At 45.4% G+C, this 17,229-nt stretch overlaps 1 protein-coding gene across 7 annotated transcripts in view; it reads left to right on the plus strand.

The window, feature by feature from the left end:
* The first annotated feature begins 1,037 nt into the window (after positions 1-1,037).
* The window catches only part of SAMD12 (sterile alpha motif domain containing 12), a 205,191-nt gene continuing 188,999 nt past the window's right edge, over positions 1,038-17,229 (plus strand). For 2 of the 7 annotated variants that reach the window (XR_014529102.1, XM_083517093.1), the window contains exon 1: positions 1,096-1,254. Coding sequence is in view for 4 of the 7 variants with exons in the window: in XM_083517093.1 (XP_083373219.1) it covers positions 1,242-1,254 (13 nt within the window). In the remaining 3 variants the exon portion in view is untranslated. Of the gene's footprint in view, positions 1,255-17,229 lie in introns of all 7 variants that reach the window. The other 5 variants (XR_014529103.1, XM_083517096.1, XM_083517094.1 and 2 more) reach the window with 4 other exon arrangements.

The raw sequence follows: 17,229 nt of genomic DNA on the forward strand, positions 1-17,229 counted from the left end.
CTGAAGCAAAGTTCTTAATCCGAGGTACTATTTCTGGGTTAGCGGAGTCTGTACAGTGGTACCTTGGGTTAAGTACTTAATTTGTTCCGGAGGTCTGTTCTTAACCTGAAATTGTTCTTAACCTGAAGCACCACTTTAGCTAATGGGGCCTCCAGCTGCCACAGCGCCGCCACTGCACAATTTCTATTCTCATCCTGAAGCAAAGTTCTTAACCCGAGGTACTATTTCTGGGTTAGTGGAGTCTGTAACCTGAAGCATCTGTAACCTGAGGTACCACTGTACTGTTGTTATTATTGGCATCCATCCGTCTTGGGAGACAATGGAAGGTGAAGTCAAACTGTTGGAGAGTTACAGTGCCTGCTGGGGCTGTAGATAACAGAGACATGTTTTATTGCAGGTGGGGCAGGTGAAGGTGTCCGGTTTTGCAGGTACAGGTGCACCATAGCGTTTCTGCTCTCTGCGCTCCTTCCTCCTCTGGCTGTGGATAAACGACCTGTCTGTCTGTCTCCATACACCAGAAGATATTGTTGTTAACAGTAACAATTCCCTCTCCCAATGATATTTGCTGAAACAGAGTCCTGTGTCTGTGTTGGGTTTTTTTGGGTTGGGTTTTTTGGGATCCCTTTGCATTCTAGCAGCTGCAGTGAAGCCACGCAGAAGCGACAGATGCTCCTCCAGCCTGGCAAGATTTCTTGCCCTAGTTAGCCGCCTTTCCCCTCCTGCGCCCGACACGCTTTGCCTCCTCTCTACCTGTCTCCTCCTCCAATTTGACGAGGAAGTCCTCAATCAAACAGCCCCACGCCAGGTCGCCCTGAAAAACCTCGCAGCGCGGCGTGCCGGGATTTGTAGTTTTCTGACCCCCAAAAGCTTTCAGAGCCACGGAGGCATAAGCTGCAGTCGCGGGACCCTTCCAAACCCGGCGCTCCCGCTTCGCTTCGCGCGCCCTGGGCATTGCATGCGCAGCAAAGCCGCCTTTGCAGCGAGCAGATGGAGGGTCTTGTGGCCTCGCCCGAGCTGCGGGCAAAAGACTACATTTCCCAGCCTGCACCGGGAACGGGGCTAACCCTTTCTTGCTGCAGGTTGTTCTTTTGGTTGCAGACGAGGAAAAAAGAGAAAACAGTGGAGGGGGAAGAAAAAAGAAAGGGAGGAAGAAGGGGTGGGGAAGAGGGGAGGAGGAGGAGAAGCAGAAGCAGCATCCCTTGGCAGGCGAACTATGCATGCCCTAAGCAAGCTCTGAGAGAATGGCTGTGGAAGGTAAGGGCTGCAAAGCCAGGGGCGGCCGCTCCTGCTTCCTGATGCACCGCCTTCCTTGCACCCACCTCCATTTCTTTTCCTTGGCGCTCACCTGGAGGAGGCGAAGCCCCAGCTGGGCTAGGAAGCGGTGTGGGGTGGGGGTGGGAAGGCATCCTTCAGGTGGAGAGGGACGAGGGAAGGAGCCCACTTTTGCAAAATGTTCCAAATGCTCGCGATGGGCTGGGCACAGGAATGGGCGCTTTTTGCAAGCGGAAGGGGGTGGGTCGTCATGTGCCCGAAAAAAGGGTCAACGCCGCCGCTGCCCCTTCTCACGCATGCCAGGAAGGGTTGCCAGTGGAAGCATCAAACCTGGTCGGAGATGCATCGCTGCTTCCCTTCCCCCATCCTTGCCCGCCCCCTCTCTGAAAGCCATTATTATTATTATTATTATTATTATTATTATTATTATTATTATTATTTTGGGGGAGCATGCAGCACAGAATGGGGGGGTTCTGTCAGAAACAGCAGCCTTGCTGTAAAAAAGGTAGTTTCTGATAGAAAACCCCCTCTGTCCTGCTGCATGCTCCCCCCATAATAATAATAATATAATAATAAATTAATTGCATTAGTATCTCTGTAGCTGCCCCTCTGCCCTCACACCAATGGTTTTCTGACGTCCTTAGATACCACTTAAAAGAAAAAAAATACATGACAAGTGTGGCGCTTTTCAACATCTTCAAGTACTCTTCTTACAAATCTTATTCCCATTACCCAGCTTCACAAAGTTGGGCTCTGTGTAAGCTCTTGAGCCTTAAAAATACGCTAAGGTTCAGGTTTTGCGGCTGATTTGGGGATATGCGGCAATTAAATAGCGCCAATAGCAGAGGGCCTGTTTGGTTTTAGGGATCCAAAAAGGCCCGGTCTCCAGGATTTCCGCACAGCTGCATCAGATGAGCTGCACCTGAGCAGCAATTTGTTCATGGGGCCTTGGAAGTTAGACAACTCCTTTCTGTAATGTCCAACACAGAAGGGAGTTTTCAGGAAGAGGGTTTGAAACCTGTGAAGCAGGTTCGAGCCATGGTTTTTCAAACGGGGGCCCAGGGGGGGGGCCTCAAAAAATTATTGGTGGTTGTTTGGTGACATGGGAACCAACTCCTAGGGGCCAAGGGGCCTTTGGCTCCCCCAGTAAAACATTTGAGGGGGCCGCCCGCCAAAAAGTTGATGGGCATTGCCATTCAAATGTTGTGTGCAAGTGCCACACATTGTGATTGATTATGTGGGATGGGGCTTACCTGCCCCCCCCCCCCCATTATATTCATGTTGGCATCCCTGTTCTCTGGAAAAACCCTATGATGGTGAGCAAGCAGACAGGAAGACAACTTGCCCGCCATTACTTATACTTCACATAAATATTATTCTGGGGTGTTGGGCGAATTCTGCATTACTGCCTGTGGGCCTTGTAGGTGCCCTTTGTGAATTGGGGCCTACGATATAATAATAATAATAATAATAATAATAATAATAATAATAATAATAATAATAATATATCTAATACCTGCCTTCACCATAAGGTTGCAGATCACAACAATGTAAAATACAGCATCAGGAACAGTTCACACAAGGTATCTTAAGTATACCACCATCAGCTTATGATATTTTCTGAAAAGTTGCTCAAAGCAGTTCTCCGTTGTGGGGAAACACTGACTCTGCCAGATGTTGTGGACCTGCATCTCCCCATTATGCCTGTCCGCTGGCCATCCTTACTGGGGCTGGTGGGAGTTCTGGGATGTTCAGCAACATCTACATTCAGTTGCCCTGATCCTGTGTAGGAGATTTGCATCTTGTATGCATGCATTACTTAGGATGGCAAACTATGGACGTAATTGCACCTCTGTCTGTTCAGCACCATGTTGTTTGCATGTAATGCACATTTTGAGGTGCTTTCAAATATGCATGCAAACATGCATGCTAACAGCTTATTTATTCACCTTGGGTTGGGGCGTTGTTGGGGGGGTTTGTTGGCGTGGGGTACAGTTGCTGTTGATACACATTTTTTGTATCTTTGTTTTGGATTTGTGTGGAAGTTGTTCAATTTGGTTGTGTAATTTTTGAAGTTTTGTTTATTATTTACAACTGCTTTTATGTTTGTAGTTATGGTTTTTTATATACATTGTAAGCCACCTTGAGCAAAGTTTTAACTTTGGAAAGGCAACATACAAATAAAATGATTGATTGTATCTCACGGTATATCTCAAGCGTCAAATGCAAGGGTGAAGAGTTGTATCTTCAGCGTATAACCAAAGCTGTAAACCGGGGTCAGCAAACTTTTTCAGCAGGGGGCTGGTCCACTGTCCCTCAGACCTTGTGGGGTGCTGGACTATTTTTTTTTGGGGGGGGGGAGAATGAATTCCTATGCCCCACAAATAACCCAGAGGTGTAAAAATACCAGGCAGGCACCACAAATAACCCAGAGATGCATTTTAAATAAAAGGACACATTCTACTCATGTAAAAACACGCTGATTCCCGGACCGTCCATGGGCCAGATTTAGAAGGCGATTGGGCTGGATCCGGCCCCCGGGTCTTAGTTTGCCTACATGCTGTAAACCGAGGGAGAGGGATCCCATAGCTTAGGGGATGTCCCAGTTAATGCCCTCTGTTAGGCCACCATCATCATTCCTGAGCTTCTGAGGGTGAAGGAACAACTAAGAGAGTCCCCTTTGCTGAATTTTAGCCCTCAAGAAGGTCTCCCTGATAATTTTGGGCCTAAGCTGTTTAGGGCTTTAAACACAATTCCTTTCTGAATTGGCCCAGATATGAACGAACAACCAATACGCTGGTAATATATGGACTGAAACAAAACAATGATAATCATTAATATTAATTTTAGAATAGTTATCAGGTTATTTTAATTCTTCCCTTTTTCTGCCACCTTCATCATTTTATGTAGAAATCACCTTCGTTCTTGTCTCTCTCTGTTTCTGTCAGTTCTCTTTGTCTCTCCCTCTGCCGTTAATCCTGAAATATTAAATGAAATTTTGTAGACTCAACTTTTAGCATAGCTCTCTTCTCTGGAAGGAACAGAAAATGAGGAGCCTATCTTTCTTTCTTTTTTTTATAAAATTTTTATTGATTTTACAACATTTTTAAGAAAAACAAACAAACACTAAAAATGACAAACATACACGTATAATTTCAAACATATTTTCATAAATCTCTTTTCTTGGGCTTCCCCATACCCCCCCTCTCTGCATCCCAATGTCCATAATTCAACTAGCAACTCCCAATTGTTACTTTCCAATCTCTATCATCTTAGTCCTCTTTTATAGTCTAGCCTTGTATCCCTGTACCCTTTTGCTTCTGGAAACCACAACATTTTAGCATTCATTAAGTTTATAGTAGTCCTTAAGATAGCTTTTAAATTTTTTCCACTCTTCTTCCACCGTCTCTTTTCGTTGGTCACGGATTCTGCCTGTCATCTCGGCCAGTGTCATATAGTCCATCACTTTCATCGGCCATTCTTCCACAGTGGGTAAATCTTGTGTCTTCCAATACTTTGCAATAAGTATTCTTGCTGCTGTTGTGGCATACATAAAAAAAATTCTATCTTTCTTTGTCACCAATTGGCCGACAATGCCCAAGAGAAAGGCCTCTGGTTTTTTAGGAAAGGTACATTTAAGTACCTTTTTCATTTCATTGTAGATCAGAGGAGCCTATCTTTCTTATGCCAATAGTGGCAAACTCTTTAAAAAAATTTATCACATATAAATTTTTTAAAATTTATTTATACACACAATACAAACAATATAAAACAATATAAAAGTGCAAAATGATACAATCAGTTTAAAACATTTAAAAAATGTTGTGACTGAGACTCAAACAAGTACTTCAGGTACCCCTAATGGTTTACCCATACCCGTGAGGTTTTGTAAATATTGGCAATCTTATTTTCAAAGTCTCCTCGGTTTCAAAAGCAACAAGGGGCATTGTTTGAAAAATACAAGCCCCAAGGCCCTTTGGACATGCTGAACTGTAGAATCCCAGCTTGTGAACATAAGCCCTAGAATTAAAATTGAAGGTGGGCAAAAAAAGAAAAAAGAGCAATATTCTGCAAAAGATAGTATAAAAACATATGAATGTGTAAAAAAAAGTGAACTAGTTCTAAGTTGTTTCTGGAAAATAAATGCTTTTTAAAAGCCAGTCTAAAATGGTAGGCTTTATGTCTTTTCTCTCTCTGTAAAACCCAATTGGATACACCTCCAGTCAGCTTGTTCCACCACTTTGGCGCTGCAACGCGCTACAACAGGAAAGGTGGTCCCATTGGTTTGGATCCAAAGAAGGGACATATCTGAATGGGATAGGCATGTTTCCACTGCTGAAGAGACCGGGTGTTTTTAACTTGAAATGAGTGGCTTATCTCTTCTGCTGTGGGAATTGTCATAGGGGAAAAAACGAAAGTGCAGTTTTTATTTCAGTAAACTTACCTCACTGAATGCAATGGGATTTACTCTGAGTAAACATAAATGGGATTACATAAATAGTATTACACTGTCCTGGACTCATTCCAATGAGACAATAAATACTCCAATTCAGGCACAGGCAAACTCGGCCCTCCAGATGTTTTGGGACAACAACTCCCATGATCCCTAGCTAACAGGACCAGTGGTCAGGGATGATGGGAATTGTAGTCCCAAAACAGCTGGAGGGCGAGTTTGCCTATGCCTGCTCTAATTTCTGTAGACTGGGATTTATTTGTTTACATTTTTTATCTTACCTCTCAGTTACACATGAGACCGCCGAGATAGAACTCAATTCCAAGTTAAGAACAGTACTTTTTTTAAAAAAAGAAAACAACCAGCAAATCACACAGCTTTAAAAAGGAGTAAACTAAAACAAGAGAAATAAACTTAAGTCAACCAAAAGGCCTTGTGTAAAGAAAGATCTTAACTTGTAAGTAAAGGTAAAGGGACCCCTGACCATTAGGTCCAGTTGTGGCCAACTCTGGGGTTGCGGCGCTCATCTCGCTTTACTGGCCAAGGAAGCCGGCATACAGCTTCCGGGTCATGTGGCCAGCATGTCTAAGCTGTTTCTAGCAAACCAGAGCAGTGCACGGAAACGGCGTTTACTTTCCCGCTGGAGTGGTACCTATTTATCTACTTGCACTTTGACGTGCTTTCGAACTGCTAGGTTGGCAGGAGCAGGGACCGAGCAACGGGAGCGCACCCCGAATGTGGTTTAAACCCACAGCGCCACCCGCGTCCCAATCTTAACTTGTACATGGCAGTAAATTACATTCTCAATTGAAGCCTAGGGCTAATCCACATGTATGTGTATCCCCTGCATGCCTGTTCAGAACTAAGCCCCATTTAGTTCAATGGGACAAATGTGTATTCTTTATAAGTGGAGATGAATGTGCCTTGGTTTGTCCGTGCTCTTAGCAGTTTTGCACCTCTCTTCCCACGAGCCAAAAGGAAGCTTTAATCTAGCCTTAGCATATTTCAAACAGTGAAAATGTTGAGCTATTTTTATGGGGAAACGGCCAAAAAATGGCACTGCCAATATAGGCTGCCATACATCCAGATTTTCCTGGACATTTTCCTGATTTCCGCCTGGACGCTGCTGCCGACTGCAGTGGGAAAATTCGGATGTATGGCAGCCCTACTTAAACACCATTTCAAGCTGGGAAAAGATTGTTTCCATCTTAAGAACAAGCCAGGATGGTGACCCATGGCTTGAAGCTGGCTTGATATCATGACTTGCTCAGAGGTTGGTGTCAGTGGCAGCATTTTTTCTTGTTTGGATAGAGTGGGAAACAGTGGCTAATGAAAGACATATTGGTTTGTTTTTAGCTTGTGTGACAGGAGGACTAACAGGCTGTGTGCATGCCCAAATGCTTGTAAATATCTTGGCTGGTTTATTGATTGTCCTAATTGGGCCAATACTTAATGCTTTGTTGTTGAATTCTTTAGGAAATTATTGTTGGTTGAGCTGATAAGAAATTGTTGTCTAGTGGGGTTGGATTCACACATTTAAACGACCAATTAATCTGCAGTTCATTCAGGCACAAACACACCTTTGTGGACAAGACAGTGAATTTGTGATTGTGGGCATAGAAATATTTGCATTTTAGCTTCCCTGTTCTCTGTTTTCTTTGTCTACTTCCCCATTCTTTCTGCTCAAGGAAGAGCGAGTTTAATCCAGGGGCTGTACCTTGTTGTGTGTATTCTTGAACTGGTTTCTTAAACTCTCTGCTCCAAATAGCAACAGGAAATATTTCAAGCTGCGTGAAAAAGAACCACCCTTGGCATTCAGGTTGGGCAAACTTCCAAACTTCCTGGTGCCCTCCAGCTGTTTTTGACTCCAGATCCCATCAGCCCTAGGAAGCATAGCCAATAACCAAGGAGTTGTAGCTTAACACGTCTGGATGGCACTAGGGTGGGGAAGACTGAAAGAGGGCCTTGCAGTTGGGAAGCAGAACATTTGAGGCATATAGTACTTCTCTCACTCTCTTTTAAAAATTGTATTCAGTTTTCTTTTTCATTCATTACATACATCTCATATCCATAACATTTACTACTGTAGATTCCGGCGTATAAGACGACTTTTTAACCCTGGAAAAGAGGTTAAAAAGTCGGGGGTCGTCTTATATGCCAGGTATAAGATGACCCCAGCACGGAGCCCACCCACTGCTGCTGCCCAGCGTATAAGACTGGGCTTATAAGATGACCCCCGTCTAGTACGCCCAGTTGCGTAATACGCTGGAATCTACGGTATTCATTCCTTCCTCCCTCCCCTCCTAGGCTTCCCCCAACTTCCGCTTCTGGTTTGTTTCTCCTTTCACCCACCTTGCTACCTCCTAAAAGAAAAAGTACTAATAACATATTTATACAATAACATCTAACCTAAAAACATAAAGATGAATATAACTACACCATATTATTTCTCTATCTTCTACACATTTTCTAATATTAATGATATGAATGTTTATTTAAATCCTGCCATCAAGTCTATAGACTTTCTTTGTTTCTGCAAATATAATAGAAATGGTTCCCATTCTTTTTCAAACTCACTGTTGTCTTTTTCTCATTGCCTGTCATTTTTGCCAGTTCTGCATAGTTCATCAACTTCTCTTGCCATTGTTCTTTAGTTGGTGTTTCTCCAGTTTTGTACAATCTATATTCTCGCAGCTGTAGTGGCATACATAAATAGAGTCCTCTTCTCTTTCGGTATATCTTGGCCTAAGATACCTAGTAGAAAGGCTTCTGGGGTTTCTTTTTGCAAAAGTTATTTTCAACATTTTCTTCAACTCATTATATATCATTTCCCAATAAACTTTTGCCTTTTTGCAATCCCACCACATATGATAAAATGTACCTTCTAGGCATGTAGTACTTCTCAAACTGAGAAGTGTGGAAGCGTATCTCTTAAGATCAAGCCACCAAGCTGGGTCCATTGATTGTTCTATGCCTTTGGAAGCAAGATCAGCCCATGCACAGGGGTCCCCAAGTATTCCTAGCCAAACTTCTATTTTCCCTTGCCACCAACAGGGGTGGACCTTGGTAATATGGCACCCTGTGCAAAGCCAACAGTGGACACCACCTCCAGCCCTCAATGTGCCTTCCCAAAGCTGGGTAAGGGAGGTGCAAGGCTTTGGGAAGGAGGTGTGAGGCTCTGGCAGCATCCTAGAGTCTTACCACCTGCTTCCAGAAGCTGGGCTAAATCCACCTCTGCTACCACTTCCCTGCATTAATCCCAGAAGACCAGGGGCTGGGGAACCTGTGGCCTTAATAGAGGAATTTTTGGATTCCGGGTCCCGTAATGCCTAACCGTTGGCCTTGTTGGCCATGGCTGATGGGAATTGTAGTCCCCCTGCACCTGTAGGGCCACAGGTTCACCAGTGCACCAGGATTCTTCAGTGCTGCTCATAGGAGAGTTCATATGCACTGGGAGAAGGAGGACTTGTGAGTTGAGGACCCGCCACCTGCATAGGATTATAAATAAGACACCAAGACACATTATTTTAGGTTAATGCGCAAAATTAGGCCACAACTATTATTGGTTACAGCATGTGAGTAGTATTGGCTTAGGCATTGGATGAAACAGCAATACATGACTCCATCCCACTCATCAGGGTTAACAACCAATGGGAGGAGCTTGTTGATGCAAATATAACTGGAAGCTTCCCCTGACTTCGCTGGGGGTTGTGCCATGGCCCTAGCCACCAGCAGGGCATCGGACAGGATCCATGACCGCCGGATTCCTTTAACAGAATACCCCAAAGAGAGGGGTAGATGATGGCGCATACCCAATCCTCCAACACAGCACACATATTCCAATGCCTAACCACCAATACCAGAAAGTTGTGACGAATTGCTACGAGGTAGGCGGAAAAACCAAGAGGCTGGTGCCAATTTGCCAAACGGATAAAAAAGTCCTACCAGGCCCCTTGGGCAACCAAGGCAACCAACTGAAGTCCTAGCAAGGTCAATACGCAAAGGAAGCTGACCTAAAAGGGAGGGAGGGTGGGAGATCCGATGCAAGCAGGAACCCGACTGCGAACTGAGCGCTGCCGCAGCTGTTTAAATGTGTCTAGCCCCGCCTACCAGCCAGCCCTATTGGTCAGCTGGAAGGCTTGGCTGCGGCAGCAGAAGCAATCAGGAGCTGCGGGAAGCTGCTCCCGCTCACAACCCCTCCCCTCTGGGAGGAGGACAGACCTTCCAGGAGCATCCCCATTCCTGGATGAAGGGGCGAGCGGGATGCTAAGAGTAGTTTTAGCTGGGCTATCTTGCAGGAGGATACTTACAGTGTGTTTGTCAGGTGAATTGTGCCTCTAACTTTAAGGAAGCAGGAAAATGTGGTACCCAAAGTGTTAACAGGTTGGGAAACTCTGGATTGGACAATATGTCCTGTACTTGAACAGTATGGGGATGATATACTGATTGCTGCCAGCACAGTAAGAGGTCAAGGCTGTCATCTCTCATGGTTATTATAGGAGCAACAATGTCTTGACTTAGTGTGGTGTAAGGTGTTTGCGTTTCTTATTTTACATTCTAACAAGGATAATTTGGGAGGCGGTTAAGAAGAAGTATACAGGTCGTCTTTAAAAATGAGTCCATTGAGACAGCTGCCAAGGAAACTCTATTTATAGAGCTTGGAGTTTCAACAGTGTTCCTTTAACTGCTTGCTTCCTTCCAGTCAAAGTGAAAGAAATAGGTCAGAACCAATAGCAGAAAGCTTTTTTTTTTTTTTAATCTTTGTTAAAATGTTTGCAATTATATTTTCTCTGCTGCATAGCGGAAGGTTTGCGGTGATAAACAAATCTGGATAAGCACGTTCTCAAGGAAACTGTGAAACAGTATTTGTATACCTGTCTGTGGATCTAAACTAGATATAGGGCAGTTTGGAATAATAATAAATAATCAAATGATCTGTAGGTTATTTAGTGAAAGTAACTCCATGGAGTCTTGTTATCATCTTGTCAGTTCTGAATTATTGCGGGCAGGAAGTTCAGGGTCTTGGAGATACCAGTCTCAGTGGAATGAAGCTGAACTACAATGGCAGAGCTTGCAGGAGATAAAACTGCAAATGATAATGATGATGATGATGATGATGATGATGATGATGATGATAATAATAATAATAATAATAATAATAATAATAATAATAATAATAATTTTGTAGCCTTCCCTTCCCGGCCAAAGCCAGGCTCAGAGCGGCTAACAACAGGTAAAAATAGCACAGGGTACATTAAATCACACAGTCAATTAATTAAAATACATTCTAGAATCAATTCAGAATCAAATTAATGGCAACCATCAGGTTAGAGTTCTATGAAGATTACAGAAGGAGAAAGGGGGTTAGACTATGCCTTGGCCAAAGGCCTGGTGGAACAGCTCCGTCTTGCAGGCCCTGCAGAAAGATGTCAAGTCCCGCAGGGCCCTAGTCTCTTGTGACAGAGCGTTCCACCAGATCGGGGCCATGGCTGAAAAAGCCCTAGCTCTGGTCGAGGCCAGTCTAACCTCCTTGTGGCTTCGGATCTCCAAGATGTTTTTATTTAAAGACCGTAAGGTCCTCTGTGGGACATACCAGGAGAGGCAGTCCCATAGGTACGAGGGTCCTAGGCATAGCTGTCAACTTTTCCCTTTTCTTGCGAGGAATCCTATTCGGAATAAGGGAATTCCCCTTAAAAAAGGGAAAACATTGACAGCTATGGTCCTAGGCTGTATAGGGCATTAAAGGTTAAAACCAGCTCCTTAAACCTGATCCTGTACTCCACCAGGAGCCAGTGCAGGTAGTATAGCACTGGGTAAATGTGATCCCACGGCGAGGACCCCATAAGGAGTATCGCCACGGGATTCTGAGTTTCTGGGTCAGTCTCAAGGGCAGCCCCATGTAGAGTGAGTTACAATAATCAAGCCTGGAGGTGACCATCGCTTGGATCACAGTGGCTAGGTCAGGGCGAGAGGCATAGCATAGGCAAGACAAAGTGATTGGGGGGCAGATAGATAGGACACCTGAACAGTACATGGTTTGAAGGCACCTGAGGCCACCACCTGGCTCAAAGTTGGGGAACCTGTGGCCCTATTGATGTTGTTGAATGACGGTTCCTATCATTCTTGACCATTGGCCATGCTGGCTGGGGCTGGTGGGAGTTGGAAATCCAGCAACCTGTGGAGAGGGCCCTAGGTTCCCTAGTCCTTAGCTGAAACTAAGCTTGTCTGTGTCTGGTCAGGGTTTGGATGGGACCTTGTGTACACCGTTTTGGGGTTTTATGAGTAAGGGAAAGGTAAAGGACCCCTGGACGGTTTAGTCCAGTCAAAGGTGACTATGGGGTTGTGTGGCGCTCATCTCGCTTTCAGGTCAAGGGAGCCGGCGTTTGTCCATAGACAGCTTTCCAGGTCGTGTGGCCAGCAACGGGTAACCGTGACGGAAGCCAGAGTGCACGGAAATGCCATTTACGTTCCCGCTGCAGCAGTATCTATTTATCTACTTGCACTGGTGTGCTTTCGAACTGCTAGGTTGGCAGGAGCTGGAACAGAGCAACGGGATCTCACTCTGTCGCGGGGATTTGAACCAGTGACCTTCCGATCGGCAAGCCCAAGAGGCTCAGTGGTTTAGAACACAGTGCTACCTGCGTCCCTACCAAAAAAAGTGGGGCACAGTACCAGTGTGGACAAACACAAGCAAACCAATCATGGTTGCCTGGTTCAGTAGCTTCCCATGTTCTGCCATTTAACCCAGCACATTGGGTTGTATCCAGCCAAGTTTTACTCAGAGTAGACACACTGAAATCGGTGGGCATTGTTCTCCCTGCCTATTGGAGGCAGTATGTCCTTGAATACCATTTGCTGGGAATCACAGCTGGAGAAGGTGCTGCCACGTTTAGGATCTGCTTGCTGGCTTTCTATAGTTTGGCCACTGTGAGACCACGGTGCTGGACTGCATGGACTTGATCCAACAGAGCTCTTCTTATGTTAAAACCCAGCTACCTCCTCTCGCCGTTACCTCCAATAATTCTAAGTCCAATAATAAGTCCAAGCTCTCCTATATCCTGCAGGATGTAGAATGAGGGGTGGCCAAACCAACTCCATGACTGCGAATGTCTGGTGTCCTTTGACATCGATTGCTTGTGTTTCTGTGCCACCCAAACTGGCTTACAAACAATCATAAATAAAAAATAAATATTTTTTAATTTATACCTCACCCTTCCCGGTTCAAAAACTGGGCTCAGGGCAGCTAACAACAAATTTAAAACACATACTTGTAAAAGCAGCATAAAATACAGTATAAAAACATGAATAACAATAAAATTCAAAGTTCAGAAATCAATTTAGGGGAAATCCATCTAATAAGTATTAGATAATCCCCAGGGCTAGCTGGCTGAATTGGTCCTACTTGGGCCAGCGAGGAGGCCAGGGGAGAATTAGCTGTGGGGTCTCAGAGCAGGTAATCTTCGTAAAAGGGGAGGGGGAGGGAAGGGAAGGGAAGGGAAGGAAAATAAAAGGCCAGACGGAATTCAAATAAAAGGCCAGGCGGAATAGCTCTGTCTTACAGGCCCGACGGAAGGAGGTTAAATCCTGAAGGGCCCTGGTCTCATGGGACAGAACATTCCACCAGGTCGGAGCCATCACTGAAAAGGCCCTGGCCCTGGTGGAGGATAGTCTGACTTCCTTAGGGCCCGGGACCTCTAAACTATGATTATTCATGGAACTTAAGGCCCTCTGCGGGGCATAGCAGGAGAGGCGGTCCCGTAAATACGAGGGCCCTAAGCCACAATACATAATAAAATAATAAGAAGTGGGTCAGGATGTAGAGTCTCCCTTGGCCCAAAGTATACTGGGCAGAAAATGGGATGGCTACAGTGACCACTCTTTCCTCATGTGCCATCTTGCCTCTGAGTTGGCAAGTGGGGTAAGAGCAGATTCGGCCCTTAGGCTTCTAGTCGCTGATCTTCTGATCTAGGCGGTTCCATGCTATTTGGCTCTGGTGGACAAGCAAGAAAAGGGGACGCAGAATTCTTCTCACGCTTGTAGGCAGAGAGATTATGGGGGAAAATGGAGTCTGTTGCATCTTCATTTTTCCAGTGCCAGCAGAAGAAAGCGGGGGAAGAATTCTTCAAAAATATTGGACACACATACAGTTTGCTCTACAATAGCTTTAAATTGAATTATTTGGATTAGGGTTGATTTAGCCCTATTGATTTCAATAGGACTAATCCGCTTAAATGCAAGTATTTCAGCTCCACTTTGGATCAGGCGGCCCCAAATCTGGCTAACATTGATTTAAAACCTGAGTAGTTTTCCACTGAATAGTCCCCCCCAACCCTCCCAGACTTTCAATTATATATCTAGGATATAACTGGAAGGATCATTTGTATCAATTCTTCTTTTATTAGGGATGTGACAAACACCCCGGCTCGATTTAAATTACTGTATAACCTTCGTCCCTCTGGGGAAATTGCGAATTGCTTGGCTAGTGACTTTTGGAAATGCAGGAGTTTAATGTCACCTGCGGCTGTTGCAGATCCATCTGCCCCCTGCTTGACTGACCAATTAGCTTGGTTTGGAAATCTCTATTTTTGGTTGTCCTCCGAGGTCACAGCGCACACCCCGGAGGCCTGCAGAGAATGCCTTCGTAGGCTTTTCTCTCAGGCAGGGATTCCTCTGGGGGCGTCCGCGTGTGGCTTAAGGCTGGCTATCTGCTATAAAAGAATATTAATCCAATTCCACATATTGGGGGGCTTCGTTTGGAGGAGGGTAACGACAGCCAGGCACATTCAAGTATACAGTGGTACCTCGGGTTAAGTACTTCATTCGTTCCGAAGGTCTGTTCTTTACCTGAAACTGTTCTTAACCTGAGGTACCACTTTAGCTAATGGGGCCTCCTGCTGCCGGAGCACAATTTCTGTTCTCATCCTGAAGCAAAGTTCTTAACCTGAGGTACTATTTCTGGGTTAGCGGAGTCTGTAACCTGAAGCGTATGTAACCCGAGGTACCACTGTATGCGCTTGGAATGATAGGAAGGAAGCATCAGTGGGCATGTTCCAAAATTCCCCCTACAATCTAGGGAGGCTGCCCCTGCGTTCTGCTGCCTGTCTGTGCTAAAACATTGCTTCTGTTTTGCAATGTAGGGACTGCTTGACGGGATATCCTTTTACTCTTTTTTTTTGGTGGGTGTGCACATAGCGGGTGGGAAAACCTCAGGCCCATGGGGGCAATTGCACTCCCCAGGCCTCTCTGCTTAGTCCTTGGGACTCTACCAGCCCAGTACGTTTCCAAGCACAATTCAAAGTGTTGGTGCTGACCTTTAAAGCCCTGAACGGCCTCAGTTCTGTATACCTGAAGGAGCATCTCCATCCCCCATCATTCAGCCCGGACGCTGAGGTCCAGCCCCGAGGGCCTTCTGGCGGTTCCCCTTCTGCGAGAAGTGAGGTCACAGGGAACCAGGCAGAGGGCCTTCTCGGTAGTGGCGCCCGCCCTATGGAACGCCCTCCCGTCAGATTTCAAGGAAATAAACAACTACAGTGGTACCTCGGGTTACATATGCTTCAGGTTACAGACTCCGCTAACCCAGAAATAGTACCTCGGGTTAAGAACTTTGCTTCAGGATGAGAACAGAAATCGTGTGGCGTCAGCAGGAGGCCCCATTAGCTAAAGTGGTACCTCAGGTTAAGAACAGTTTCAGGTTAAGAACAGTCCTCCAGAACGAATTAAGTTCTTAACCCAAGGTATCACTGTATTTTACTTTTAACTGTTTAGAGAAGCTTTTAATGTTTAATAGGTTATTGTATTTTAGTGTTCTGTTGGAAGCCGCCCAGAGTGGCTGGGGAAACCCAGCCAGATGGGCGGGGTATAAATAATAAATTATTTTTATTATTATTATTAATAATAATACATCCTCTCTCTTCCAAGGTCAGATCCTTCACCGACTCTTCTCCACCTCAGCGGTGGAGCAAGTTGATCTGGCGCCTAGGGTGGCATGTGTGCCCTGCGCCCAGGGGTGGGGCGAGCTGGGGCCGGATGCCCCGTGGGGCCTCTGAGGAGTCTGTCTGCCTCCTCCCCCTCAGCTGCCCTACAGCTGAGGGGGAGGCAGCGGGTGGACCGTTTGGGGCAACCTGGAGCCTGCCGGCGCCCAAGCCACCACGTCACTCCCAGGAGAGACGTGTGGCTCGGGCGTCTTGCAGGCCCCACGGTGAGTGCCGCCCGCCATTTTGTCACCCCCCTCCGTGGTGACACCCGGGGTGGCCTACCTCCACCCCCCTTCCTCCACCCCTGCTCCACCCCCTCCTCAAATTCTTTTGCCAGGCTGGAATGTGGGTGAGGTCTTTTTAAAAATATTTTTCAAAGATTTCACTCAAGGATTTTCAACCTTTAGTCATTTATAGGAAAAATAAAAAAATTCCTTCCAGTAGCACCTTAAAGACCAACTAAGTTAGTTCTTGGTATGAGCTTTCGTGTGCATGCACACTTCTTCAGATACACTGAAACAGAAGTTGCCAGGTCCTTCTATATAGTGAGAAGGTGGGGAGGGGTATTACTCAGAAGGGTGGTGGGAATGGGAGATTGGCAGATAGCTGAGATGAGCCTGTTGACGACTCTTAACGACTGCAATAGGTCTTACAGGAAAAGGCAAGGGGTGAGAAGGTGAGAAATGGCTTAGTCATGTATAATGAGATAAGAATCCAATGTCTTTGTTTCATTTATAGGCGTCTTTAGAATACATCTCACATTGGATAATGTGGACTGATTTGAATTCCAATCAATTTTAACTCGGTGCAGAAGCTGTTCTCTGCCCCGCCCCGCCCCCCACCATGTAATTGTTTAAGAAACCGAGAACTGTCATTTGAAAAAGGCTTAGTGTACGGAACTGGATAAATAAATTTGGTTAATAGAATAATCCTACGAAAGTGCAGACTGAGAGTGCAGCTCATTTGGCTTTAAAAGAGCTCTTTCCTGGTTAATCCATTCTGCTATAGAGTGCCATTGCTATGTAAGCTTTTCTTCCCCCTTGTTACCCTGAATAAAGAAGTTAGATGTATCATAACTTTTCAATTTGTAGACTATGAATAACATTACTCAGATTGTACGGAAGAAATCCTCCTGCTGGATCCGTCGTTGTCTAATGACACCACATCTAATTGGCTTATGTCAAGAAATACATGCGTTCGCAGTACATGCTGTAAATCCTGTAAATGTCTAAAGGATGAAGAAACAGGGTTAAGGCAGAGAAACAACAAATGCTTTAGGGGTCATATTCATGTCATATTCAACAAGTGTACAATCTGTGCAATACAACTAGTTGAACAGGACACCTGTACAGCCATTCGTGTGTAACATTAGACTGCATGGTCCACAGTGGTACCTCAGGTTACAGACGCTTCAGGTTACAGACGCTTCAGGTTACAGACTCCGCTAACCCAGAAATAGTACCTCGGGTTAAGAACTTTGCTTCAGGTTGAGAACAGAAATCGCACAACGGCAGCACAGCAGCAGCGGGA

The sequence above is a fragment of the Podarcis liolepis genome (assembly GCF_965112155.1).
Source record: "Podarcis liolepis genome assembly, chromosome: 8".
Classification (NCBI taxonomy): domain Eukaryota; kingdom Metazoa; phylum Chordata; class Lepidosauria; order Squamata; family Lacertidae; genus Podarcis; species Podarcis liolepis.